The 25,333-nt window shown below is 41.6% G+C and overlaps 1 protein-coding gene across 1 annotated transcript in view; it reads left to right on the top strand.

Annotated features, from left to right (window-relative positions):
• Positions 1–15,993: 15,993 nt before the first annotated feature.
• The window catches only part of LOC118785419 (aryl hydrocarbon receptor-like), a 47,518-nt gene continuing 38,178 nt past the window's right edge, over positions 15,994–25,333 (top strand). The window contains exons 1-2 of the mRNA XM_036540036.1: positions 15,994–16,356; positions 24,306–24,493. Coding sequence (XP_036395929.1) covers positions 16,301–16,356; positions 24,306–24,493 — 244 coding nt within the window. The 5' untranslated portion in view covers positions 15,994–16,300. The remainder of the gene's footprint in view (positions 16,357–24,305; positions 24,494–25,333) is intronic.

Genomic DNA, 25,333 nt, shown 5'->3' with positions numbered 1-25,333 from the left:
GAGCGGTTGTTTTTAGAGGCCCACTGTTGGACTGACAGTGCTGGCGTATCCCATAGGAGGAGGGCCCCATGATGGGGGAGGATGAGATGGAGGATGTGGATGAGATGTTGTGGATTCTGACGGACTGGGGCCTATTTGTTAAAAAGTCCACTACCCAGCTGCACAAGGATGTCTACTATCACCAAGAAAAATGCCGGCATCCCTGGCCCCCTCAGGCTGCGGATGAGCTGACAGAGGTGCAGAAAATGCGCGCGTGCCAAGTAGTGTGAAGTAGATCTGCTGCTTGAATGACACACAGAGGACTCAAAACGTACCTGTGTTGCTTTTTTGATCAACGATATCGTATTATTGTCCAGGGCTTTACTGCATGATCGGAATGACAGATGAATATATCCGGGGCTATTTTTTTTATTATTCTTATTTCTGTTAAAAAAAAAATTGAAATCAGGGGCTATTCATGAAACTTTCGAGGCTGTAGCCTCGGATGCCCAGGCCTAACGACGCCACTGACTGTTAGAATACCTCAGGAATAACACACAGGTTTGCCGCTGAGGTGTGTTTAAGGCCTACTGCAAACCAGGCCAACGTTGCCGTTTGATTCGTCTGTCCTCTCTCTCTGTCAGCCTCGGTGCCTTGTGTCTTTGTAGAGAAGACCACTTTTCACCCCCCTCAGACGCCTGTGTGGATTTGGGGGGTTTGTGTGGGCTCAGGTGATCAGGGGAATGCATTTACAAACAGGCTCCTCTTATCTGCTTGCTGTGAAGCCGACTAGTTTGTATCGCCCACTCACAGTATGCAGAAATGTGTGTGTACCTCACCCTCCTGTGAAGGCTAAATGCCAAACTGCCTCTCTTACCCCTTTACACCTTCACACAAGTGTTCCTCAGTGCTGTTGAAAGGGTTAAAAGAATGCATTCATGTGTGCATGTTTGTCAGGTGTCTAAAAATTTGAAAGCTAGTCCTGTTAGGGACTGACTATCAGGTGATTCTTTTTCTTTCCTCAAACTATTCCCTGAACTGCAAGTTCTTCTGTCCATATTGTTTGAAAATAAGTCCCTGGGTCAGAACAAAAGATTTTATACTGTAGTGTCCCCCTTCTTATAAGAAGTGTTTAAGGGCTCGATTGGGCGTCTTGCTCGATTGCTCTAGCTTGGACGAGTCCCTGCTGTGTTTGTTGGTGTTGTGTTTGTGGAGTGGTTTCTGTGCTATTAATTTCGATCGGATAAAAATAAAAATTGGTGCTATTTACCTAGCTATTACATAAGGTAGGTCTGATCTGCTCTTAAAGTTGAATCTTTTGTTGCCATTAGGGGACAGAGAGGGAATTTTCCACTTTTTTTCCTCCATCGCAGCTAATTCGCCTCTATCCGAGCAGGTTTTTTTTTTTTTTTTTGTGATTTTTCGCCCTCTCAGGAGCAAATCTTTAAATAATTAAGCAGCACACTTTAGCTAGCTATTGGGGTAGTTTAGCTAACTAGCCGGCTCACTTTTTTTTTTTTTTTACCTTTTTCTACTATTTTTCAGCGTCAGATTTTAGGATATTCTGATTCTGGTTGTGTTAGCGCGTCTGCTGAACTGTAAACGTAGTTTTATTGTATTAGGCTAAGTGGCATTTCTTGCGCTTGATTTCTGCCTTTGACTGTTCTGAGCCACCTCGGTGCTTTTAGCACTTTTTAGCTGGTAATTCTGTCTCGGCAGTAAATCCTTATTTAGAGAAAGCGTTTTTCAGTTAGGGGACAAAATGTGGCCAAAACTGTGCGAGAGTTGCCGGTTGATCGGATTTTCTATCTATTTGGACTTTCAAAAGGCTTTTGACAAAGTTCCGCATGAGAGACTCATATTGAAAATGACATCTGCGGGAATTACAGGAGCTATCACCGAGTGGGTTCGAAGTTGGCTGTCTAATAGAAAGCAGACTGTAACTGTGGGAGGAATTGTATCAGAGCAGGGTCCTGTACGAAGTGGAGTCCTACAGGGATCGGTGTTGGGGCCTTTGCTATGTCTTATATACATAAATGATCTTGATGCAGAGGTTAGAAGTAAAATAGTAAAATTTGCAGATGACACAAAACTAGGGGGTCTAGCCAACAGTATAGAATCAACTGAGGTAATACAGAAAGACCTAAACAGCATCCAAAAGTGGGCAGATACCTGGCAGATGACTTTCAATTTAGATAAATGTAGTCTTGCATGTGGGAAATAAGAACCTTAGACAAGACTACTTCATGGGTGGAAGAAAACTAGAATGTGCTCAATTTGAAAAGGACTTGGGAGTAATGGTTGACCCAAGCTTAACAGGATCTAGCCAGTGTGCTGTAGCAGTAAAAAAGGCCAACAGGATGCTGGGATATATAGCCAAAAGTATTGAGTATAAATCTAAAGAGGTCATATTGAAATTATACAATGCCTTAGTCAGACCGCACCTGGAATACTGTGTGCAGTTCTGGGCACCACACTATAAAAAAGATACCGAAGCTCTAGAAAAGGTTCAAAGAAGGGCAACTAAATTAGTTCCTGGCATGAAATATAAAAGCTATGAGGAAAGACTCAAGTTACTTAACCTATTAAGACTAAGCGAGAGGAGGCTTAGGGGTGATTTAATTGAGGTATTTAAATTTATAAAAGGAATCAATAAGGTTAACTATAATAGATTCTTTAGGGTGAGTTCAGTCTGTAAAACAAGGGGACATAAATGGAAACTAGTTAAGAGTAAGTTCCGCACTGATGTAAGGAAATATTATTTTACACAAAGAGTTATCAATACATGGAATAGGTTGCCAGGTCATGTAGTTGAGGCAGAGACCCTTGCTGTGTTCAAGTCTAGACTTGATGCAGTTTTGGATACTCTTTAATTAAGAAATGGCGAGCTTAGGTGGGCCGAATGGCCTGTTCTCGTCATCATATGTTCTTATGTTCTTATGATAATTCGGCCTATCGCTATCCTTTTCTTTCTGTTCAATTGATTTGGGTGGCACGGACCCCGGCATCGCTGTGATTCTGTTGTGTTTGTGTGTTGTGATTCAGTTTTTTTTTTTCAATACTGAATGGAAAGTATATGAAACAAACAAAAGTAAGGAGGTGTGTAAAATATAAGCTGTGAAAGTGCAAGGTAAACAGAGTCAGATTAGTGTCCTTTTTACAGTGTGGGTGTGCTTATGGAGTTCAGTCCCTCCCTCCGTCTATGCCCCTTTCTGCTCATTGGTTCTCAGCCACCCGCTACCTGCTGCACTTTGTTTTGGTCCTTTCACAGCGGTGGTGCCCCTGACTGTTGACGCCAACACATCAACGGCAGATGAACTTTGGACACTTGGGAAGAGCCCGGAGGCTGAGTGCAGCTGCGCACAGAGCGTGCGCAGAGCTGGAGCTCACGCTTCCCGCTTTCTTCACCAACGAAATAAGAATCCTCCCACCCCACCTGCCAGTCAAATGTGCCTGCCAGCAGCCGACCTCTCGGTCACGTTTGCTTTGTTTCCCGGCTTCGGCCACTGTGCTGTCTCAGGTTGCAGCTCTGCCCTGAAGCACTGCCCAGGTGCCTGGATTTCAGGGACATCCTGCATTCTGCCACAGACATCCCCAGAATGCATCAGTGTAGCGTTTGTACGTTTGTATTGTGAACCTCTTCTTTATGTACAATGCCCCGGTGAAATCAACTTTGTGCCTTTAGGGACGGACCATAAGCATGGACCACGTGTGTGTCGCTCTTCCCAGCTTGCACAGGGTAGAGGGCAGCAGATGGAAGACTTGGTATTGACATTGCAATACGGTGTCTTTCATTCTCTTTTTGTTCTGGAAATTATCATCCATTATAATAGAATATGAAATGTATTATTAACAGGCAATGTTACCAAAAGCACTTTTTCTCAGTGGAGGGTAAACTCCATGTCATATTTGCAATGTGAACTGTAACTGTGCAAGGGTGATCCATCAAACCAACTGTTGCATTTGCAAGAAACTTCCTTTCCCAAATGAGATGTGTCATTTTGTGTTAACTGACAAGGGATGTTAAGCTGTATGCAGGAATATTGGGTCTTCCTCAGTGTCTAATGGTGCTCAGGACTCCATGGGGTGACGTCTGCCTTTCCTTGTTTCATCGTCAGTTGATTTGATAGCAGCCTGCCCCTACGCCGCTCCAATAATATTTAATCAATGCCTGCACTTTAGGCAAGTCAAAAATCCATTTTAATTCCTTATATAACAAAGGTGATGGAATGAGTTCTGGGGGCAGCAGAGGCCTGTCTTGTCCTCAGTTTTGGTGAATAATGCAGTGGTTTCCTAGCTAGCGTGAGGTGAAAGCACTGAATGACCCAGTCCAGCTAAGTTGGTGTTCTTTATCTTTAAATGTGTGTAGACGATAATACTGTAAATGTCTGTCAATTGTACACATTTACTCATTATTGAAACAATAAACCATCTTACATAAATGCTTTGTAAACTAGAAGACTTAAAAGACTTTAGACTTAAAAATCTTTGCTGTATCTGGTCCTTTCTCAATACAGACATTTTGCAGGTATTATAAAATGTTTTTTTTTCCTCACGAAAATGACGAAAGATATAGTCAAGAGGTTCAGTTGCTGTTCAGACCAAACATCAGAAGGGGTAGGAAATCTGATTTAAGTGACTTTGACCGCGGGATGATCGTTGGTGCCAGACGGGGTGGTTTGAGTATGTCAGAAAGTGCTGATCTGCTGGGATTTTCACGAGCAGCAGTCTCTAGAGTGTATATAGAATGGTGCGAAAGACAAAAAGCATCCAGCGAACAGCAGTTCTGTGGGCGAAAACACCTTGTTAATGACAGAGGTCAGAGGAGAATGGCCAGACTGGTCCAAGCTGACAGGAAGGCGACAGTAACCCAAATAACCACACGTGACAACAGTGCTACGCAGAAAAGCATGTCTGAACATACAACACGTCGAACATTGAGGTGGATGGGCTACAGCAGCAGAAGGCCCCTCCGGGTACCACTCCTGTCAGCTAAGAACAGGATCACTGGCATTTGTTTTAATGTACTGTAATGTATTACAGCATACTACAAGAATGCTATGATATATTCAAAGATAATACTATACTGTATATGCATCAATATGTTTCTGATTACAGCTTGGGTCTTTGTTTTGTGGTGAATAACAGGAGTTTGGTTCAAATGCATCACTTCACCGGGTGCGGAAACATCTTGCTGGATTTTGTCATTTGTGTATAGTGCCTGAAATTGGAATTAGATGTGTTCTCTTTCTGTCTGTGTATGTGTGTGAGACTGTGTGTGTGTGTGTGTGTGCGCGCATGTGCGTGTGTGTATGCGAGTGTGTGTGTGTGTTTATACGTGAGACTGGTTGTGCGCGTGCGTATGCATGTGTGACTGTGTGTGTGCGTGTGTGTTTGTATGCGTGTTAGACTGTGTGAGTGTGTGTGTGCATGTGTTCATGCATGTGTGTGTGTGTGTGAGACTATGTGTGCATTTGTGTGTGTGTGTGAGACTGTGTGTGTGTGTGTGCGTATGTGCGTGTGTGTATGCGAGTGTGTGTGTGTGTGTAGACGTGAGACTGGTTGTGCGCGTGCGTATGCATGTGTGTGTTTATGTGCACGCGTGTGTGTGTGTGTTTGAGACTGTGTGTGCATGTGTGTGTGTGTGTGTGCGCATGTGCGTGTGTGTATGCGAGTATGTGTGTGTGTGTATACGTGAGACTGGTTGTGCGCGTGCGTATGCATGTTTGTGTGTATGTGGCACGCCATGTGTGTGTGTGTTTGTATGCGTGTTAGACTGTGCGTGTGTGTGTGTGCATGTGTTCATGCGAGTGTGTGTGTGTGTGTGTGTGTGCATGTGTGTGTGTGTGTGTGCGCATGTGCGTGTGTGTATGCGAGTGTGTGTGTGTGTGTGTGCGCATGTGCGTGTGTGTATGCGAGTGTGTGTGTGTGTGTGTGTATGTATGTGAGACTGGTTGTGCGCGTGCGTATGCATGTGTGAGTGTGTTTATGTGCACGGATGTGTGTGTGCGCGCATGTGTTTGTATGCGTGTTAGACTGTGCGTGTGTGTGCGCATGTGTTAATGCGTGTGTGTGTGTGTGTGTGTGTGTGTGTCTGTGTGTGTGTGAGTGTGAGTGAGCCTCTGTCTGTGTATGTTTTTGTGTTTTAAAGTGTATTCATTTAAGGAGTAAAATGTAATAAAACGGTTAAAACTGTAAATTTGCGCCATCTGGTGGACAAAATATAAAGCTACACCATTCATATTTGAAAGGGGATTTTCAAGGCGAAATGACTGCAAATTTATAAACGTTTAAAAATAATTGTGTGTGTGTGTGTGCATGTGTGTGTGTGCGCGTTTTTCCTGTGTGTGTGTGTGTGTGTGTGTCCGCGTTTTTCCTGTGTGTGTGTCTTTGTGATTGCGCAGTTTTTAAAGTGTTCTTACTTAAAGTGTAAAATGTAATAAAACGGTTAAAACTATAAATTTGCGCCATCTGGTGGACAAAATATAACGTTACACCATTCATATTTGAAAGGGGATTTTCAAGGCAAAATGACTGCAAATTTTTAAACCTTTAAAAATAATTGTGTGTGTGTGTGTGTGTGTGTGTGTTTGTGTGTGTGTGTGTGTGTGTGTGTGTGTATACGTTTTTCCTGTGTGTGTGTCTTTGTGATTGCGCAGTTTTTAAAGTGTTCTTACTTAAAGTGTAAAATGTAATAAAACGGTTAAAACTGTAAATTTGCGCCATCTGGTGGACAAAATATAACGTTACACCATTCATATTTGAAAGGGAATTTTCAAGGCGAAGTGACTGCAAATTTTTGTCAAGTATCAAGTTTCACACTTAAAATCAGTACATTTTGAAACACAACAATACGCGCTCACACACACACACACACACACACACACTCACATCAACGTGTTTTAAACATTTAGAAAATTGCAGTCATTTTGCCTTTCAAATCACCTTTAAAATATGAATGGTGTAGCTCCGTATTTTGTCCACCAGATGGCGCTGGTACAACTGGTGCAGTCATTTTGCCTTTGAAATCACCATTAAAATATGAATGGTGTAGCTCCGTATTTTGTCCACCAGATGGCGCTGGTACAACTTTTTTTTTCCATTAACTTTTACACTTTAAATGAGTACACATTTAAACTTTAAAACGCACAAACAGACGCAGAAGCACACAAACACACACACAATCCCAACAGAATTTTAAAACATTTAAAAAATTGCAGACATTTTGACTTTTAAAACCCCATTAAAATATGAATGGTCTAGCTCCAATAAATGGCGCATATTCATATTTTTTCAGTTTTATCGTGCTGTTTTAATTTAAATGTGTATATTTGAAAACACACAATCGCCCAGACAGACACACACAAACACTCAAATAGACGTTTTTAAACCTTTAAAAAAATTTGGAGTCATCTCGCTTTTAAAATTCCCTTTGAAATATGAATCGTGCACCTCAGTATATTCTCCACCAGATGGCGCTTTTGTACAACTTTTTTTTTCCCATTAACTTTTACACTTTAAATGAGTACACGTTAAAATGCAGACACAGACTCATACACACACACACACACTTATACTTGTATACTCACACTGTTTGTTTGTAAGGGTGCACCCAGTTACTTCCCAATGCATTATTAATTTAATCATTCATATTCTGTATCTTAGTAGTGTTGTATTGTACCTGTTTGATTTGGAATAGGATTTGTTTTGTTTCATCTAATCCATTTCATTTTATTTTAAACCTAAATTGACACAGTCCAATGTCATACATTGATATCTTCATGCCTCATAACATTTCACAATTGACTATTCGGGTAAAATAAATAAAAAATAACACCTAATACTTTAAACACGGGGTCAAGTCTTTTCCTCCTGCGTAGAACCTAGACGTGTACCTAGCCATAGTGGGTTGCACAACCAAAGAGGGCTGATGTTACACCTCTCTTTGTGCTGCTCCACTGGCTCCCTGTAGCTGCCCGCATCATGTTCAAGGCCTTGATGCTTGCGTACAGGACGAGCAAAAAAGCTGCACCTAGCTACGTGGACTCACTACTACAAGCCTACGCTGCGCTTTGCTAGCGAACGACGTGTGGTGGTCCCGTCGCATCGTGGCGCAAAAGCACTATCCGGAACTTTCTCCCCCGATGTTGGAATGAACTTCCACACTTCACCGGTTCTGCCGAGTCCCTCTCTGTCTTCGGAAGACACAGCTCTTCCGCTCTCACCCGAGCAGCTGAAAAACTACCACCTGAAAGAATTTCTCATGTCTCGGAATTATGAAAAATGTAATGGAATGCTTTAAGGCACTGGTTATCTCTACCAGCTAGCTGGTACCTTGTCTGGCCAACCATTGAGAACTGGTCAGGCAGTTCTTTCACTATTGTTGACTCCTTATGGTTTTTTTGCTTTTGTTGTGCTCTGCCTCACCTGTAAGTCACTTTGGATGACAGTGTCTGTCAAATAAATGAAAGTAAATGTAAAAGGATGAGTGCAATAAGGCTGTGGGTTGTGACTGAAATTTGCAGAACAATTTGATTGTATAGCTAACATAATGTATGCAAAATTTCCACCAGTCATGGGGACGGGGATGAGAGGCCAGGGTTGCTGGGCTGAATGAGGCATCTGAGGACACACATGACATGATTCTTTTCCTGTAGGGTATGATCGAGCAGTCAGATTACACCAATGCCACCAGCCATTTTCTGTGTACGACTGCGTAGGTCAAGACTTCTATGAACACATGCACACACACACTCGCACATTCTAACACGCATACAAACACACGCGCACACACACAGTCACACATGCATACGCACGCGCACAACCAGTCTCACGTATGCACACACACACACACACACTTGCATACACACATGCACATGCGCACACACACACACATGCACACACAGTCTCACACACATAAACAGACAGAAAGAGAACACATCTAATTCCACAGTTTCAGGCACCATACACAAATGACAAAATCCAGCAAGATGTTTCCGCACCCGGTGAAGTGATGCATTTGAACCAAATTCCTGTTATTCACCACAAAACAAAGACCCCAGCTGTAATCCACGAGTCCACCTTTCACCTCCCCAGCCCAAAGCGGGTAAAGGGCCCCTCAGGTGAGCTGAGTTTTACAGGTAATCACAGCTAAGCTTGTCAAACCCATTACACCACTGGAGTACAAAGGACACCCATAGATGGTTTCTAGTCACTGTTCCAACTTCGGAGCTTAATTGGATCTTTTGATTGCATGGGAACTGAAATCACATGTTTTTAGGTGCCAATCAGCTGCTGGTTTAATTGCAGCCCCAGAAGCATCAGGATTCAGAAAAGGCAAGACTGTGCGTGGAAAAAAATGCAACATGCAATGAATGCATAACCTGTTGTGCTTGAACTATCTTGACCATTGAAGTTGGTCTGGCCATTGACAGTTAGCTGTGCCCCCAGTGGAAACACAGCTTTTCAGTAGAAAGTGTCCAATCAAAATGGCAGATTGTAAATCATGGTACAAATGACTGAATCCCTCACTGTGTCTGAGGGAGGAGTGAATGGCAATGCCTGTGTCTGCCAGCAGAGGGAGCTCACGCTGGCTAGATCGGCCCAGAAATGTGCTGCCTATAATACGTAAAACTGAAAAGCAACTGGCAACAAGCTAAAAGCAGTGAGTATAATGTCTGTTTATATCCTTTTATACCAAAACTTTGTACAATTGGCCTTTCAGATTGTAGCCTTAACTATGACGGGCGAGCAGGTGGAATCAGAGCTCCTGTGGCTCGGTGGTTAAAAGTTGCAGCTACCAGTTGAGGAACTGTTGGTTTGAAACTAACCTTGACCATGTTTGTAATTGGCCTTTCAAATCGTAGCCTTAGCTATGATGGATGAACAGCTACACCAAGTGCTCTGGTGGCTCAGTGAGTAAACGCAGGTGTCACCACTTGGGAAATTGCGGGTTCTAGCCCCACCTTGACTCTTTTTGCAATTGGCCTTTCAAACCATAGCCTTAACTATGATGGACGAGCTAGCTGAACCGAAGCTCCAGTGGCACGGTGGGTAAGTGCTGAGGTTACATCCTGGCAAAGCGTGGGTTTGATTCCCACATGTGTGGGGTCCTCCCACCGTCCAATTGGTTTGTTGTCTTGGTTTTGATTGTTTTATCTTTTAAGTTATCCCAATGCCTGTTTATTTAATGTGTTATACTCCTTCCGTAAGGGTTTTGCTTTTTTTTAGAAAAAGATTTTTTTATTTTATCAATCTCTTTTTCAGGGTTCCAGGATGCCTGTTTCTAAAGGTAAGGTTTAATTGTTTTGTCCGAATCTTATTTTTTAAGTATCTTATCTCTGGGTGAGTTATTTTCAATTTTTTTTTAGAGTTTTAGCGAAGGTTAAGAAGACCATTTTGCCATCTGGTATTTTTTAGTTGTCCATTTTGTCAGTATTTCATAAAAAGGTTTATTCTAACTTGTCATATCCTCTTCCGTCCATCTTCTGGATCCCAGGGAACGCGATGGTTTAGGGGTGGCGAGTTTTTGAATAAGCCCAAATAAAGGCTTTTTGGCTGGTCGAATTCATGTGTGTAGTGCACAATGGTCTGGTGCGTGAGTGGTGCTAGCCACCGGTAGAAGACTGGGTCACCATTTAAGGTCTGTAGGCCCCAGACCACCTTCCCTGCATGCTTTCCAAGTGGACCCAGGGGGGCTGGATACTTACCTTGCTCTACCCAAGCGATCTTTGGTAACACCACAAGGTAACCCAACCCCTCAAGTAGAGCCTGAAAAAGGGTCTTTTCTGTGGGGCCTGTGAGTCCCGCCACCTACCAGGTTAACCCTTAAGATAAAGACAGGCACTGGAGGGCTAGAGTTTCCACTCCATTTCCTCCCCAGCCGTCATCCATCCAGGGAAAGGACCAGAGCCCAGCACCCAGGTTCGGTACGTACTTCCCGAGGATGGTTGGCTTTTTTTGTCCTTCGCTCAAAAACAACATTGTCTTTGAGAGGAGTAATTATACTTTCAAACGCAAAAAACCTTACGTTTCTACCTTTAATCGTTCCCGAGATATTGATCTTCAAAGTTTCAATAAGGTCCCAAAGTTTCCCAAAGTACATTTCTTTGTTCAAAAGTTTCCCACCTCAGAGTGGTCTACTATGGTGACTATAGGGGTGTCCCAGTTGGTCCATGCTTTGGGTTAGTGGAGTGTTTTCTCTTATGAGAGAATGCTTGCTTTCTGATTGGGGATTCTATCTCTAATCATGCCTTTGCTTTTGGCTTGGGCTGGTAGAAAATGGGCCCCTGCACCCTTCCAAGATTGTGGCGTGGCGTGGCGTGGCGTGGCGTGGCGTATTATAGCTTTTCTTTATTTCTGTCTCTAGTCGTGCCCTTGCTTTTTGGCTTTGCTTTTTGGCTTTTGGGTTGGTGGATAATGGGTCCTTGTACCCTCCTGGCCAAAGATTGTGCATTCTATTCCTCTGGTGCCCGTCTCTATCTTAAGGGTTAACCTGGTAGGCGGCGGGACTCTCGCGGCTGTTCCAGGGGGAAAACACACCAGAGGAGGCCACACAGACGTGGCCCTTTCGCAGGCTCTACTTGAACGGTTGGGTTACCTTGCGGTGTTAACAAAGATCGCTTGGGTAGAGCAAGGTAAGTATCCAGCCCCCCTGGGTCCACTTGGACAGCACGCAGGGAAGGTGGTCTGGAGCCTACAGACCTTAAATGGTGGCCCAGTCTTCTACTGGTGGCTAGCACCACTCACGCACCAGACCATTGTGCACTACACACATGAATTCGACCAGCCAAAAAGCCTTTATTTGGGCTTATTCAAAAACTCACCACCCCTAAACCATCGTGTTACCTGGGATCCGGAAGAGGATATGACAAGTTAGAATAAACCTTTTTCTGAAATACTGACAAAATGGAACAACTAAAAAATACCAGATGGCAAAAATGGTCTTCTTAACCTTCGCTAGAACTCTAAAAAAAAATTGAAAATAACTCACCCAGAGATAAGATACTTAAAAAATAAGATTCAGACAAAACAATTAAACCTTACCTTTAGAAACAGGCATCCTGGAACCCCAAAAAAGAGATTGATTTAGAACTTTAAAAAGAGAATAAAAAAAAAATTCTAAAAAAAGCAAAACTCTTACGGAAGGAGTATAACACATTAAATAAACAGGCATTGGGATAACTTAAAAGATAAGACAATCAAAACCAGAAAAACAGCGGACAAACCAAGACAACAAACAAAAAAACCAATTGGACATGGGACACAAGTCAAGGCTTGATCTCCCTTGGCTGGCCGCCTCAGAGGAGGGTGTATAGTGTTTAAAGGCTGAAACGCCCGATGATCCTGAAGTACACTACTGATGATGTGTCCTAAAATTCAGTAAAAATTTGCACATCTAAACCAGTAAAAGGGCCTAAAAATTTAACAAGGAAAACTAAAGTAAAAATTACACAAACATATATACGGCTGGAACACTGGACGATCCTCAACAATATGGAAAACACTTGATACCTAAAAAGGAAAAGATAATAAACAGTACCTAAATATGGCGCCCGTTTGACCTCCAGGCTTCTTAGATAGTGCGTGGAGGCTGAATGGGCAAGCGAGACATGCCAAGCCAGGCATGGAGGGTGACCTGCTAAGCTTGCGGCCTCACTCCTCACCTCTACTCCTCCCGTGTAACATCCTCCCGCCGACATAAGGAGCTCGCTTAGCCTGGGGACTTTCGGGTGGTCGGTTGCTTCTGGGGGGCGGCTGGGGTGGGCGTTCAGGCCAGTGGCCATATGGCCTGTTCTCGTCGAAATATGTTCTTGTGTTCTTATTAATGAATGTGGATAAAATAAGACAGTCCAACTGTAATGAGATCTTATCCACTGATGATATTGAGGCTGCTTCCAGTGTCATGACCAAAATTAATGAGGTTAAAAATGAGTTCAGGAAAGAGGCTGCACATTCAAGAAAGAAACAAAATTTGCCTATACTGTTAAAAACTGCACTTAAGTCGGGGCTAGGGCATGATAGAAAAACATTTCAGCAAATATGAAACAAAGTGGTAAGTGAACTATAAAAGGCTAATGCACGAATTTGAGAAAAACAGCAAATTAATTTGAGAAAAACTTCAACAGAGTTGTAAAGAAGGGCAAAAAGACTAGGTAAAAGTTCTGAATGACGAGTGTAAGGAAACTTAACACAAGACAAAGACCAAATTGCTTCTGTGTTTAATAACATATTTAAAGATTCAGTTAAGGATTTGGTACAAAATGTTGGTATAAGACTTCAGGAACATACACCCCCTAATTATAATCTTCCTGTTTTTAATGTCACAGAAGTGACAGAATCCTCTATAATGAAAATCCTGGGCCATTCAAAAAATTGTAACGGCAAAGATTTTTTATGAGTGTGACCTCTGTAAAGAAGTACAAAATCATCCTCTGTCCTCTCACACACTCACACACCCACCTTGTTAACCTGTCTGTCCATCAATCATGTTTCCTCTCTACCTGGAAGTCAGCAGTCATTACCTGTGTTGTCAAGGCTGGCAACCCTACCAACGTAGCCACATACAGACCTATCAGTATTCTTACAATCATCAGGCAGCTGAAAGGGTATTCTGTGATCAATCAATTTCACATCTGAATATAGATTTAGGATTTAGGAAACGCCATTCTACTGAGATGGCTAACTGCTTCTTGATTGAACAAATTAAATCTAGTCTCATCAAGGGTGGCATTGTTGGTGCAGTATTTCTGGATTTAAAAAAAAAGGTTTTGACACTCTAAAACAGAATGTTCTCTTATTGAAAGTGTGTAACTGAAAAGTTAAACTTCTTTGTTAATGCATTAACATGGATGGAGTCATACCTAACTATGAGGAAGAAGTGCACAGGAATCAATGACATCTTTTGATTGTTCCACTGGTGTTCCACAGGGTTCAATTCTGGGGCCAGTTTTATTTAGTTTATATATTAATCATCTCCCTTCAGTTTTTCCAGATGTTAACATCCAGATTTATGCAGATGGCAGTTATTTACATCCATGCTAAACAACAAGCCACTTCTAAACTTACCACAGTTTTGAACAAAGTAGCAGAATGGCTTTCTTACTCTTGCTTGACCCTCAATGTGACCAAAACTGTCTGTATGTATTTCTCCATTAATCATACACATCCACCAGCTTTACTGGTTAATGGAGAGGTTGTAAATGTTTTCCAGCACTTTAGATTTCTGGATTTCGTCATCGTGCTTCCAGCCCAGCCCTACATAGCTAAGTCTGGTGCAACTAATGTGTTGTATATGGTCCCTGTTGAATAAATTAACTAAACTAATTCAGTATAAAATTTTAATGAACTACATAAGTGAAAATTCCGAGGGACATGGCTTGTTGATTCCTGTGAGGATCACATTTTGTCCCAGAATACTCCTCTTTGTTATACTTGGAATAACTCAACAATATGGCTGTAAAATATCAGCTATATATTTGTATTTGTCAATAAATGTATAAATGATTTATATGATTTGTGCAATTACTTCTACATTTTTGGCAATAAATATTCAAATTCTAAGATTACATACATAAAACATTGTGTTTGAAGGAAAAACATTTTTCTGAAATGTCTGCTGTTTTAATGGATAGCAGAGTGTATAATAATGGCCTCTGTGTGTTATGAAGCCATGAGGCAATTGGAATGCACAGTCTCATCTGCTCATATAAAGCTGCTGTACACTGTTCACACTGACATTATTCCATACTGTAGCTTGAGCTGCTGCTGCATACTCCTCATTCCTCTCTGTACAGAGCTGCTGTTTCTCTCTTTACAGCTCAGCTCTTTCTCTCTGTACAGCTCAGCTCTTTCTCTCTGTACAGAGCTGCTCTTTCTCTCTGTACAGAGCTGCTGTTTCTCTCTGTACAGCTCAGCTCTTTCTTTCTGTACAGAGCTGCTCTTTCTCTCTGTACAGAGCTGCTGTTCCTCTCTGTACAGAGCTGCTGTTCCTCTCTGTACAGAGCTGCTCTTTCTCTCTGTACAGTGCTGCTGTTTCTCTCTTCTCTCTGATTATTCTTTGATAGCAGGCTTTGTAAGGGGAACAAATCATATTTGTATATAATTAACAATTCTACTTTGAGACACTCATTTATTTTTCACTTAAAATATCTTCACTTAAAACACATAAATGGTGTAAGACATAAATAAATACATGCCATGGTACTGGTGCACAATAAGATTTCATTGTAGTTCTTGCACTGGAAAAATGGCCAGCCTTTGCTTGTTGTGAGCCTCACATAGTCACTTTGAAAACTCTCCACACAATGTGCGTCTTTGTGGATATCAGACCTCCACATTGGAGCAAAAACAATGGGAGCAATATAGGGGGCAGTACAATATAAGGGGCAATACAATACAGCTTGTATGGGTTGTACCCCAGGGCACAGGGCACAGGCAGAGCCAGAGAGGCATCTCACTGATCATGTGCTGAGTCCCAGCCCACCTGCCATATCAAACAGCAGGCAAGCTAGTGATGTGGAAAATCTTAGGATGCACTTGGCTGAGAGATTTACAAGTTAATAACAATGGCAAATTGTAATCTGTGGTTAGGTATGCAGCTGAGTGCAAAGAGATATGTTTTTAGTTTTAAAAGGAGAAATGTGTGATCACATTTTAAACGGTGCTTATATGACTACGATCTATTTGACTCACTTGAATTGTTCTTAAATTTGTTTGTATCATTAGGTGCCTCGGTATTTGGCTGATACAGTAACGTTCGAAGAGTGTATGAAAGTGTTTCTTGACTGTGTGGACATCTGGCGCGCTGTACGCCAAAGAAGGGCTAATGCACGCGACCGATGGAGGGAGTTGCGCGCTCGCAAACTAAAGATCCAAGTCGACCTTAAAATCACACTCTCATATATATGATTTCCTGAAAAGGCTCTGTACCAATAGCGAGCTGCCAACCTTACCTGCCGCAAAGCAACACTGTGACAATTCTCCGGATTGGTTTCAGTTTTGTGAAAACAGGCCCGAAGATCTCAAGTGGAGCTGGTGTAGGAAAAGTGAAATCGTAAAGAAACTAAGCAGAAGGAAAATAGTTCTGATCACGCTAATGCAAGTCGGTGTGGAGAAGGAAACTTTCCAAAAGTTTTCATCATCAGGATCGATGTGTATATTGAACAGAGTAATTGCGAGCATATGGCTATGACAGCTCCGCGCTAAGAGGAACTGCGTGTCGGCAACCTCCGGCTCTTTGGGGATTTTAAAGTATCGGGATTTTCATTTCACAGTTTCTCCGTGAATCGCTAGTCAGACACGGGTCACTGGTGGACGGACCATGTTGGGAAACGGAGTCTATGCAGTCAAGAAACGAAAGAAGCCCGTTAAGAAAATGTAAGTTCGCTATTGCATGGGTGATTTCGTTTTGATTTATGACATGACAACATTCCCAATGTTTTCATTAAGTATAGTACGAATGCATCACACGCTGTGTGACAAGTTCGTGAACTTTTGCAACATTTAAATTTCGGACATGCATTTTATACAGTTACTCGGGATAATATGTTTGTTGCTAAGTCAGGCAATTTTGTGTTTAGATTTATATAAACCAAAATTCCAAATGTATATACACGATTGAAACATCATAATTTGTCACTTCAGCCTGTGAAATTCAGTGTTATTTCACGTAACACATTGAAGTTTATATTCGTAAACATTACACTGCTCACGATTTAGTCTTCTAATCTACAAACGCCTATATTGCTCCTGCACAACATCTTTTGTGTTAATAAATGATGTGATAAAGTCGTAGGGATTTTATTTCTAGAGTTGTATTTGCGATTAAAACAGTTAAAAAACACAGATTAATTCAAGTTCACCATTATAGGTTGCATCGTGAAAGCAAATATAGGGAGCACGACATTTTGAGAATTTGTATGAATGTATGTATTATGTTAGCCTTTGTTAATATTATAGTGATTTGCATGGTGTAATATATAAAAACAGTTCTTAAATCTCGCAGATGTGTACTCTCTCCACTGCATCAGTCTTGCTGTGCAGTTTTTTTTCTGGCGTGGAAATAGTGCTCGTGCATTTATCATAATCAATTTGCGAGTCGGCGGTGCTCTCACGCGATGCTCGCGGGAGGGGGGAGAGAGGGGTTCTGGCCAGAAGTATGTTATTGTAATCTGATATACAGTTGCGTCTCATTATGAAAACACAGTGTTCTCTTTCTTTCTTTCTTTGAATTAACATATTTTGTAGTCACGCAAACTGCAACAGCAATTCTCATAATATGTACTTATATAGAGATCTAGTTTTGAATTGTTTACTTAGCGCCGCATTTCACTCATTTATTTCACCCCAAACAGTGAAGTTAAAGCTGCTGGAAAGTCAACGTTTAGAACTACTGGTTTTATGTATCTGATGTTATTGCAACGTTATCCTTGACTGGGACAGGACTACATATCGTTTTAACACGGTGCTGGAGACAGATATTGCATTTCTTAGTCGCTGTCTCTTTTTTTCTTACGCGTACGGGAAAGACAGCGTATCGAAAATGAATACGTACTTCAGTGCGGCAATGCGTCTGGTTAGTCAACATGGTTAGTCCAACACGTGAGTCATCCTAAAACGTGTACTTTTCACATCAGTGGTTATATAAATTAAGGAAATAGGAACAGATTGTCAATTTAATGCTGCGGAATTGTTTATTACCTCATTTGAAAGTGTGTGTTGAATAGATGTGAATTGGTCGAATTTACCAGTTTAAGTATTTTTCATATGTCAGGGTCATAGTCCCTTCCAGCTGGAGTGGAAGCATATGAGTGGAACAAGTTTCTCTCTCAAACTTGTCTTGTTTCAGGAGTGAGAGTGACAGTTTTTACAGCAGAGGCAATATTAGTTAATCATTGCCACATAGAATAGAATTTATTCATAGCAATAGGGTTTAAATCATATTCTGAAGGACAGACTGTCTACTTGAGTACACCGAGTCATACTCAATGTGCTCCAGCAATGATACTGTTATGTATAAGGAAAGATGAGCGAAGGGTAGGTGGACAGTGGATATCAACTTGAGGTGCCTGTATTTGCACAAAGCACAAAGAGGCCATTCACACTACGTGTAAGCAGCCCAGACAGGATGGTATTGCTTGAAAAGGTTCTACAGTGCATAGAGGAATTCCAAACCAATCACGCTGGAAAATTAGTCCCTCTTCCTCTCTCTTGCAAAGACTCACTGATTTGCCATGGTCATATTAACTGGTAACTCAACTGGTATGCACAGTTAGTCCAGAAATATTTTTGGGCTTATGGAAAATTTACACTGACATCATATCTTGGTTGCTGTGAGAAGTGTTTAGTTTCTTTAAATAATTCCAACTGCCTGTGGCAATCATGGAAAAATTCAGTTTTTCATTCTCAGAACTTTTCATTTTGTCAGTTTTTAAACTTTGTATTTCTTGGCAGACGTTTCAGTAGTTTCATTTGGTTGAATCTATTTTGCAATTTCGTGGTTGCATATATTGCATAATGCATATGTTAATGTCACATTTATTATTTATCTGTTTATTGAAGTGCTTCTCTATACTTCTGCTGTCTGTGTTAGAGGTTAATGTACATATATGCCCAAAAATGAAGTTTTACTAGGTATGTATTAGACATGCTTCTTTGTAGCTGCACAGATATTCCCTTAGCATTTTAAGTAATCTCCTCCACAATGTATCACATTTGAGGAAAGGTGAGACAATAGTCCATAGTAACGGTGGTCCTTGGAGTGATGCTGTCAGTGGGAGATTGCTTGCATGAACAGTATACTGGTTAGCTTGCTCCCAGCCTACTACAACATCATTATTGCACATGCCCAGTTATCCGGAATATAGTGTGTTTTTCTGTCTTTATGTGACTGCCTCAGTGTACTCTGGATATCTGTACAAGAGAGGACCAATGAGCAATATCCAGCAACCATGTAAAATATTGATTACATATTATTATATGTAGGATATGTATTTATGATTTTTATATGCAACTGCATGAACTGTTCATCTTTCCTTCGTGTTTGTGTCTGTAAGAAGGTCATACACAGCAATTAAACTATACTGCCGTTACAATGGAATTTCATAGGAAAGTTTCCTGTCTGTCGTGTTTCTGGTAAATCTCCTCTGAATGATAGTTTTGTCTTATGATTGTTTCCAGACCCTGTTATGTGGAAGAGTGTCTGTTGTTTTTCCGTGTCTGTTATTTCTCAGACCATTTCCAGAACACAGTGTGGGGAGAGGAAAGCAGTGTGCAATTCACGCTGCTGAACTTCAGTGGACTTTATTATCGGCTTTGCCCATTGAGTAGATCAAGCACATGGTTAAAGGGAGGAAGTGGCTTTCTGTCCTCTGTGACAAGATAACTGGGGTGTTTAACCATCACCTGTTTCAAAGCTTTAGATATTACCTGATTGCTATATCGTAAAGTGTTCCGTGGGGAATTGAAAATTGAAAAAATTTGAACAGAGTGCCCAGAACATCCCTTGAGTCCAAGCTGTGATTATAACCGTTGTCCTGCATGTGTCGATCGGAAGGGAATTGCTGTGGGGTTGGAGCAGTGGTGTAACTAACAGCCCTGGTTATTGCGCATACTGCTGCTGAAGAGCGGTGCCTGAATGCAAACACAGAAAGTTTCCCTAAAACAACCACTAAACCTCTCAAAGTGCAAAAGGGGCTGTGTGACAGGCACACCCTGCTACCTGCCAGTGATGCAACAGAAGCTCATTATAAAAGTGCTCACTGCAATCGGCTGCTCTATCATCTGCAGGGAAGCATAAAGCTTCATATTGCTTCAATGCACAGGGATGTAAGGGCTGTGCATCTTCAAGTACCAGCAGCCCCTTTGAGCACGTCAGCTACCATCACATTGTGAAGACTAGGAAAAAGTTTTGTGACCAAAACCATATTGGTATAAAAAATATTCCGTACTTCACAACCACTTCATTCTGACACTTCATACACCACTTCCTACAGATGATGATTGTATGTACCTGGTAATCCAGCCTTTCTTGGTTCACAATTTTCTAAAACCCATAGTGTCTAAATACTTGGAGAAAGGTCGTCTAGAGCTGATGAGCAAATACATTGATTTAACATAGTGATGGAGAGAGCTCAGGTGGATTCAGCTGTAGGTCACATTAGGATGAACAGGTGGATGACGATATTGGGGACATGCACTGGTCACTGCTTCCCCCTCCACTGTACTGACATTATGTTGCAGCATAAACATTTCCTGCATTGTGATTTGCAGGTTAGTCTGATGCCCATGGGAACAAGATCAAGGTATAAAGAGCTGTGTAGTCTTTCCTTTCCTGCTGAGGTGGTTTTCATTCATAATTCACACTGTGCTCAGTGCTGGTGGCGAGCAAATGAATATGCAGTTTTAAGGCATTATTAGACTTAATGGACTCATTCAGCTTTGACTCTGTATAAGTCTTAGCATAAGATCACCAGCCATTAAATAATTAAAGTACAAAAAACATTTTATGTTAAGAACAGGGTTGTCCTTGGGTTTACAGAAGGCGTAGATGGTCAGGGATTTCTGACTTACCAATCCTTTGCTATAAATGCTGTATGCTCCAGTTTCCAGTTCATCATGCCACATCCTTACTTCATTCTTCATCATTGTTTTACACACATAAGTACCATGTTTTTAAATTACCTGTTAGGTAGAGCTGTCTGTTACTTGTCTAAATTCAAGTTTAATTGGTGGTAAGAAAAAAAACCCTCAATGGGTCACCAAGCACCAGGTCTCTTGTGTTGAAAGCCCCTGTCTCTTTTTTGTTTCAGTGGGGGTAGGTGTCTACATACTGACAATCAAAAGAAACGTTGGGTTTATGAATAACATATACTTGCTGTAATTGCATTTGTGAATTCTTATCTTTATTACTGCATACTTACTGTACAGGAACCATTACTTATGTTTCCTGTCATCTTTGTCTTAACAGAAGCTTTCCTGAATGCTTCTGTCACTGCTGTTAGCATGTAAAGTTCATTCCTAAGGGCCAACCTGTTATGCATGTTCAGAGACAGACAGTCTTTGGACTAAATGAGGATGATTGAGACTGAAAAAGAAGAGGCATCACAGTGAGCTCCACACTCTCAGTTATTTGATGTAATATTGGTTCTGCTCTGCAACTCCACTGCACCCCATATGTGATGCATTGTCACTTACTATTCGCTGATCTTTGTTGGCTTTTTGCACCTATCCACTGTTTGACTCTGAAACATGACTTTTTAGAGTTCTCCTCCTTTTGCTAATTTTTAATTTTAAGTTTTTTTCTATTTTGCCATCTTTATGACCCCTGTTAAACCAGCTATTTCTGTTTTGGTTCAGTCTGAGGCTTGATTATTTTGAAATGCATCTGCCAGAGTGCATTGTAGTGTTGCTGTACAGTAACAGCTATACCCACACAAGCATCATAACCTGTGTGTGAACATGAAACACCACTCATCAATCATCATCCATCATTTACAAATATCAGTACTGATATGCAAAAATAAATTAATCTTCCTCAGACCCTCCTCACAAGGTCACAGAATGAAAAGAACAAACTAAAGAAAGACAACACGAGAATATGAAAGCATCACAATAAGGAAAGTCTTTTTTCATGAGCAATTCAGGTTATGTACTCTGCCCAAGTGTACAAAAATAGAGGCTACCTGGGAAACTAACAATGTGGAATTTATTATTTATTGACTGTAAATAACCACATAAATATAGGCTCACTTGCTAACTTTCTCACTAGCCACTGCTGCTGAATATGCCCCAATATAATGTCAATGCTATCAATGCATTGCAACGAAACGGTACTCTTCTTCTAATAAAATAGATTTGATAAGGTAAGACATGCACAAAAATGAAATGTGTAGCTGGCAAGGACATGTTTTCACTTGATGACAAAGCTTAGAACTATATATGACATGTAAGGGAGCAAACTGAGCTGCCGAAACCAGACGTTTTGGACAGTGTCTTACAAGGCCGACATGATTTCACTGAGGAGTTGAATCTGGCATGGTATTTCCATCAAAGGGATTTGTAAGGCCAGCTCTAAATGTTAGCTACTTTTTGGAAATGAACACATTCAATTAAACTATGTAAAGCAGCCAAAATTTATAGGCAAAGCAGCTTAATGAGGCAGAAAATCAGTATTTTATTCATAAAATGATCCTAGTGTTTTTTAAGGAAGAATGGCTTTAATGCAAGAGTTGAGATGTTTCACTAGTACTGTGGCGCAGTTGAATTTTTGTTATTGGTGTAAGGCTCTGGCTGCTACTGGCTAACTTTCACCCCTGCCATCGTCTGCACTGCTTTGCCGCCCATCTAGAGTACAAAAGGTCTAATCCCTGGACACATTTCTGCTCTGTAACTTGAGTATGGTTTCACTGAGCATAAGTGAAAGGTCTTTTGGTTTCTGTGTTTTGAACTGTGAATTATGAGCATTCCTGAATAGATAAGCAATGAGGTAAACAAACCTTTGTGTCAGTGATGACAGTACTTATGTATGAGTAACCCAACATGGGACAAAGCTTATGGTGGAATGAAGCCTGAATGAGGCCCTTGTCCCCATAGGCCTATTTTTGTGTGGTTAGGAACTAGCAATCTGGATCTGAGGGTCTGGTTCAGGTTACAGCCAGAGTCAACTTGGACATAGTTTTTTGGATATAGTTTTTTCACCAAGATCTCTGAGGGTGGATTCTTCCAAGTATTAGACTGGGATATTTTGAGGTAGAACCGTTCTATATGACTTTATGTTGTTGTAAGAGTAAAATGATAACATTGTGGTTTCTAGGCCAGGAATAGAGAGTTTAAAATGTTTGCCGTCTTCCCCAACATCTGGAACCTCCAAGATCTTCCATCCTAAAATAATAGATATTCCTGGTCAGTTTTGAGCAGCATCTAATCTGATTTTTTTGCGAGTTGTACTGTAGGTGGCATTTATTGGTGAGAATAAGTCTGTCATTTTTGAACAGTGTAGAGTGAAGGTATCTCTACTAGCATTGTGCAGCACTGTTGGAAGGCTGTTTAATGCCTCGTATGACACATTTTTAATGTCTACATTACGCAGTGATTGTTGTCCTCAAACACTTGTTGTGCCTTTGTGTTCTGCAGAGCAGTGAGTGCATTGACCCACAGGAACCCTGAGAAGGCTTGTTCCTAACAGCATGACACAGAGGTGGACACTTTGCTGTCCAGCCAAACCAGGAGATGATGACGTACCCTGAGCTCACAGCAGACCGGACCTGTCAAGCATCTGTGCCTAATTAGTGATGGATGACATGTCTAGACTGAGCCTTTGCACTCAAAATGTGTGTTTCAGCCGTCTACAGCTTGCCTGTCTGTGCTGCGGATGTCAGACACAGACACACAGTGTCTGTACAGTGTCAATAACCAACCACTATGGGAGGCTGCAGGTGTGCCGAGTACCGAGCAGAAGATGAACATGGAAGCAAAAGTGTGTTTTTGTGTGTGTGTTTGTGTGTGTGTGTGTGTGTGTGTGTTTGTGTTTGTGTTTGTGTTTGTGTGTGTGTGTGTGTGTGTGTATGTGTGTGTGTGTTTGCAGTGGTCAGAGTTCAGCCAGCTCACCGCCGCTGAGCAGCAGAGGGAAGGGTTTAGCTCAGCATATCTCTGCTGTGGATCTCAGGCCCCCGGGTCCCTGCTGAAGAACTGCTGCATTGAAGGTGCCCTTTGAGAGAAAACATGGCTTTAGTCTGCCTTCTGCACAGTAGCCTGTATGATCTATGTTTTGTGAATTATCACAGACGGTGGTGATTTTTTAGTTACTAATATGCAATGCATAGAGTATAGGAAAATGAGCTCTCAGTATGACTGTCTCATGACCTGACAGCTTGGCAAGGTAATGTGTTCTTGATGGGATCATTCACTATTCAGGATTGCAGATTATATTTTAGCATGCCCTCATGCCTCACTCCTTTTATTATTCATCTATTGATTTGCAGGCACCCCTTTGTACTTGATCCTGTCTTGCATTTAGTTTTTAAAAGCCATTTGGATTTCTGCATAATTATCGATAGTAAAATGAAGATTTGATGAAAGGTGTGATGTCAAACAACTTCAAAGAGAGCTGTGAAATGACTCCTGAGACATGACAAACCTATCAGTCCTTTTTGTCCCACACAGCAGAAGCCAAAGGTATAGTGAACAGTAAGACACAGACAAGGCACAACATTATAACTGACAATTAAGGAAGGCACTACATTATTGACTGACAATTAAGGAAGGCCATTTGCAGACCCTTTCATAATCAGTCTAATGCTCTTGTTTCACTTCTGTCTCCTCAACAGCCCCAAACCCCCACCTCCTGATGGGGTCAAGTCCAATCCCTCCAAGCGCCACCGGGATCGGCTGAACGGGGAGCTGGACAAACTGACCAGCCTTCTGCCCTTTTCAGAGGATGTCCGAGCCCGACTGGATAAGCTGTCTGTGCTGCGGCTCAGTGTTGGATACTTGAAGGTGAAAAGCTTCTTTAATGGTAAGTTCTGCTCAGTCGCCATGGTAGTCTGCCATGGCGATGAGGGGAAAGAGCGCCTCTGTAATAAAAGCAAAGCTCATTAAAAATTGATGAAGAGGAGGAGGAAGCTCAGTGTGCAGGGGGTTGTAGTTTGGCAGAATAAGGACTTGTGATTGTGCCACAGTCACCTGCTGTACAGAAATGAAAACCCAAGCCCTGAATCTGGGCCACAAGCCGCTTTGCGTGGCAGTGTTGGTGTTTAGCCCACACTGTAAGTTTCTGATGTGTGAGACACCTGTGGAGAAGCTAGACACTGATATGGTTTTGAAGAGTGATTCTTTCATTTTCCTGTTTCAGATGATTGTGTAAAGGGAGATGTCGGTTCCTTGCCATTGTAGTAAACGCCCTGGAATGTGTGCTGTGGTGGCTTTCATGGTGGAAGTATGCAGCTGGCTAGGGTCAGGTTGAGTGTGTGATGGAGATGTAGTGTTTTATTTCACAGTGCTCAGTGGACAGCAGCATATCACCTAACATGTTTGTGTGTTGCTGTAGGTTAGTGTTTTGTTTTCAATTTTAAAAAATAAAGGGTTTGCAGAGAGGCTTTGTGCATTTCTTGTCTCTGGAGGACTGTGCAGGTCTTCTTGGGCTGCTTGAAGCATCTTTGGTTGATAATGACAAACCCTCTGATGTCCAACAGCAAAGTGTGAATTCAGCTAATATGTTGTCAGCCTGGAGTGAGACAAACTGAGTATTGAAACCCTACCGGTTCATAGATGTGTGAGGAAATTGTGGGTGTAAACAGTATCACTTCTAGATGTAGGAATGATGAAAATGGGGGAACAAGAGGCGTCTCTTCATTTT

The sequence above is a fragment of the Megalops cyprinoides genome, chromosome 11, assembly GCF_013368585.1.
Source record: "Megalops cyprinoides isolate fMegCyp1 chromosome 11, fMegCyp1.pri, whole genome shotgun sequence".
NCBI classification, from domain to species: Eukaryota; Metazoa; Chordata; class Actinopteri; order Elopiformes; family Megalopidae; genus Megalops; species Megalops cyprinoides.
This window is presented reverse-complemented; position numbering and strand designations above follow the sequence as displayed.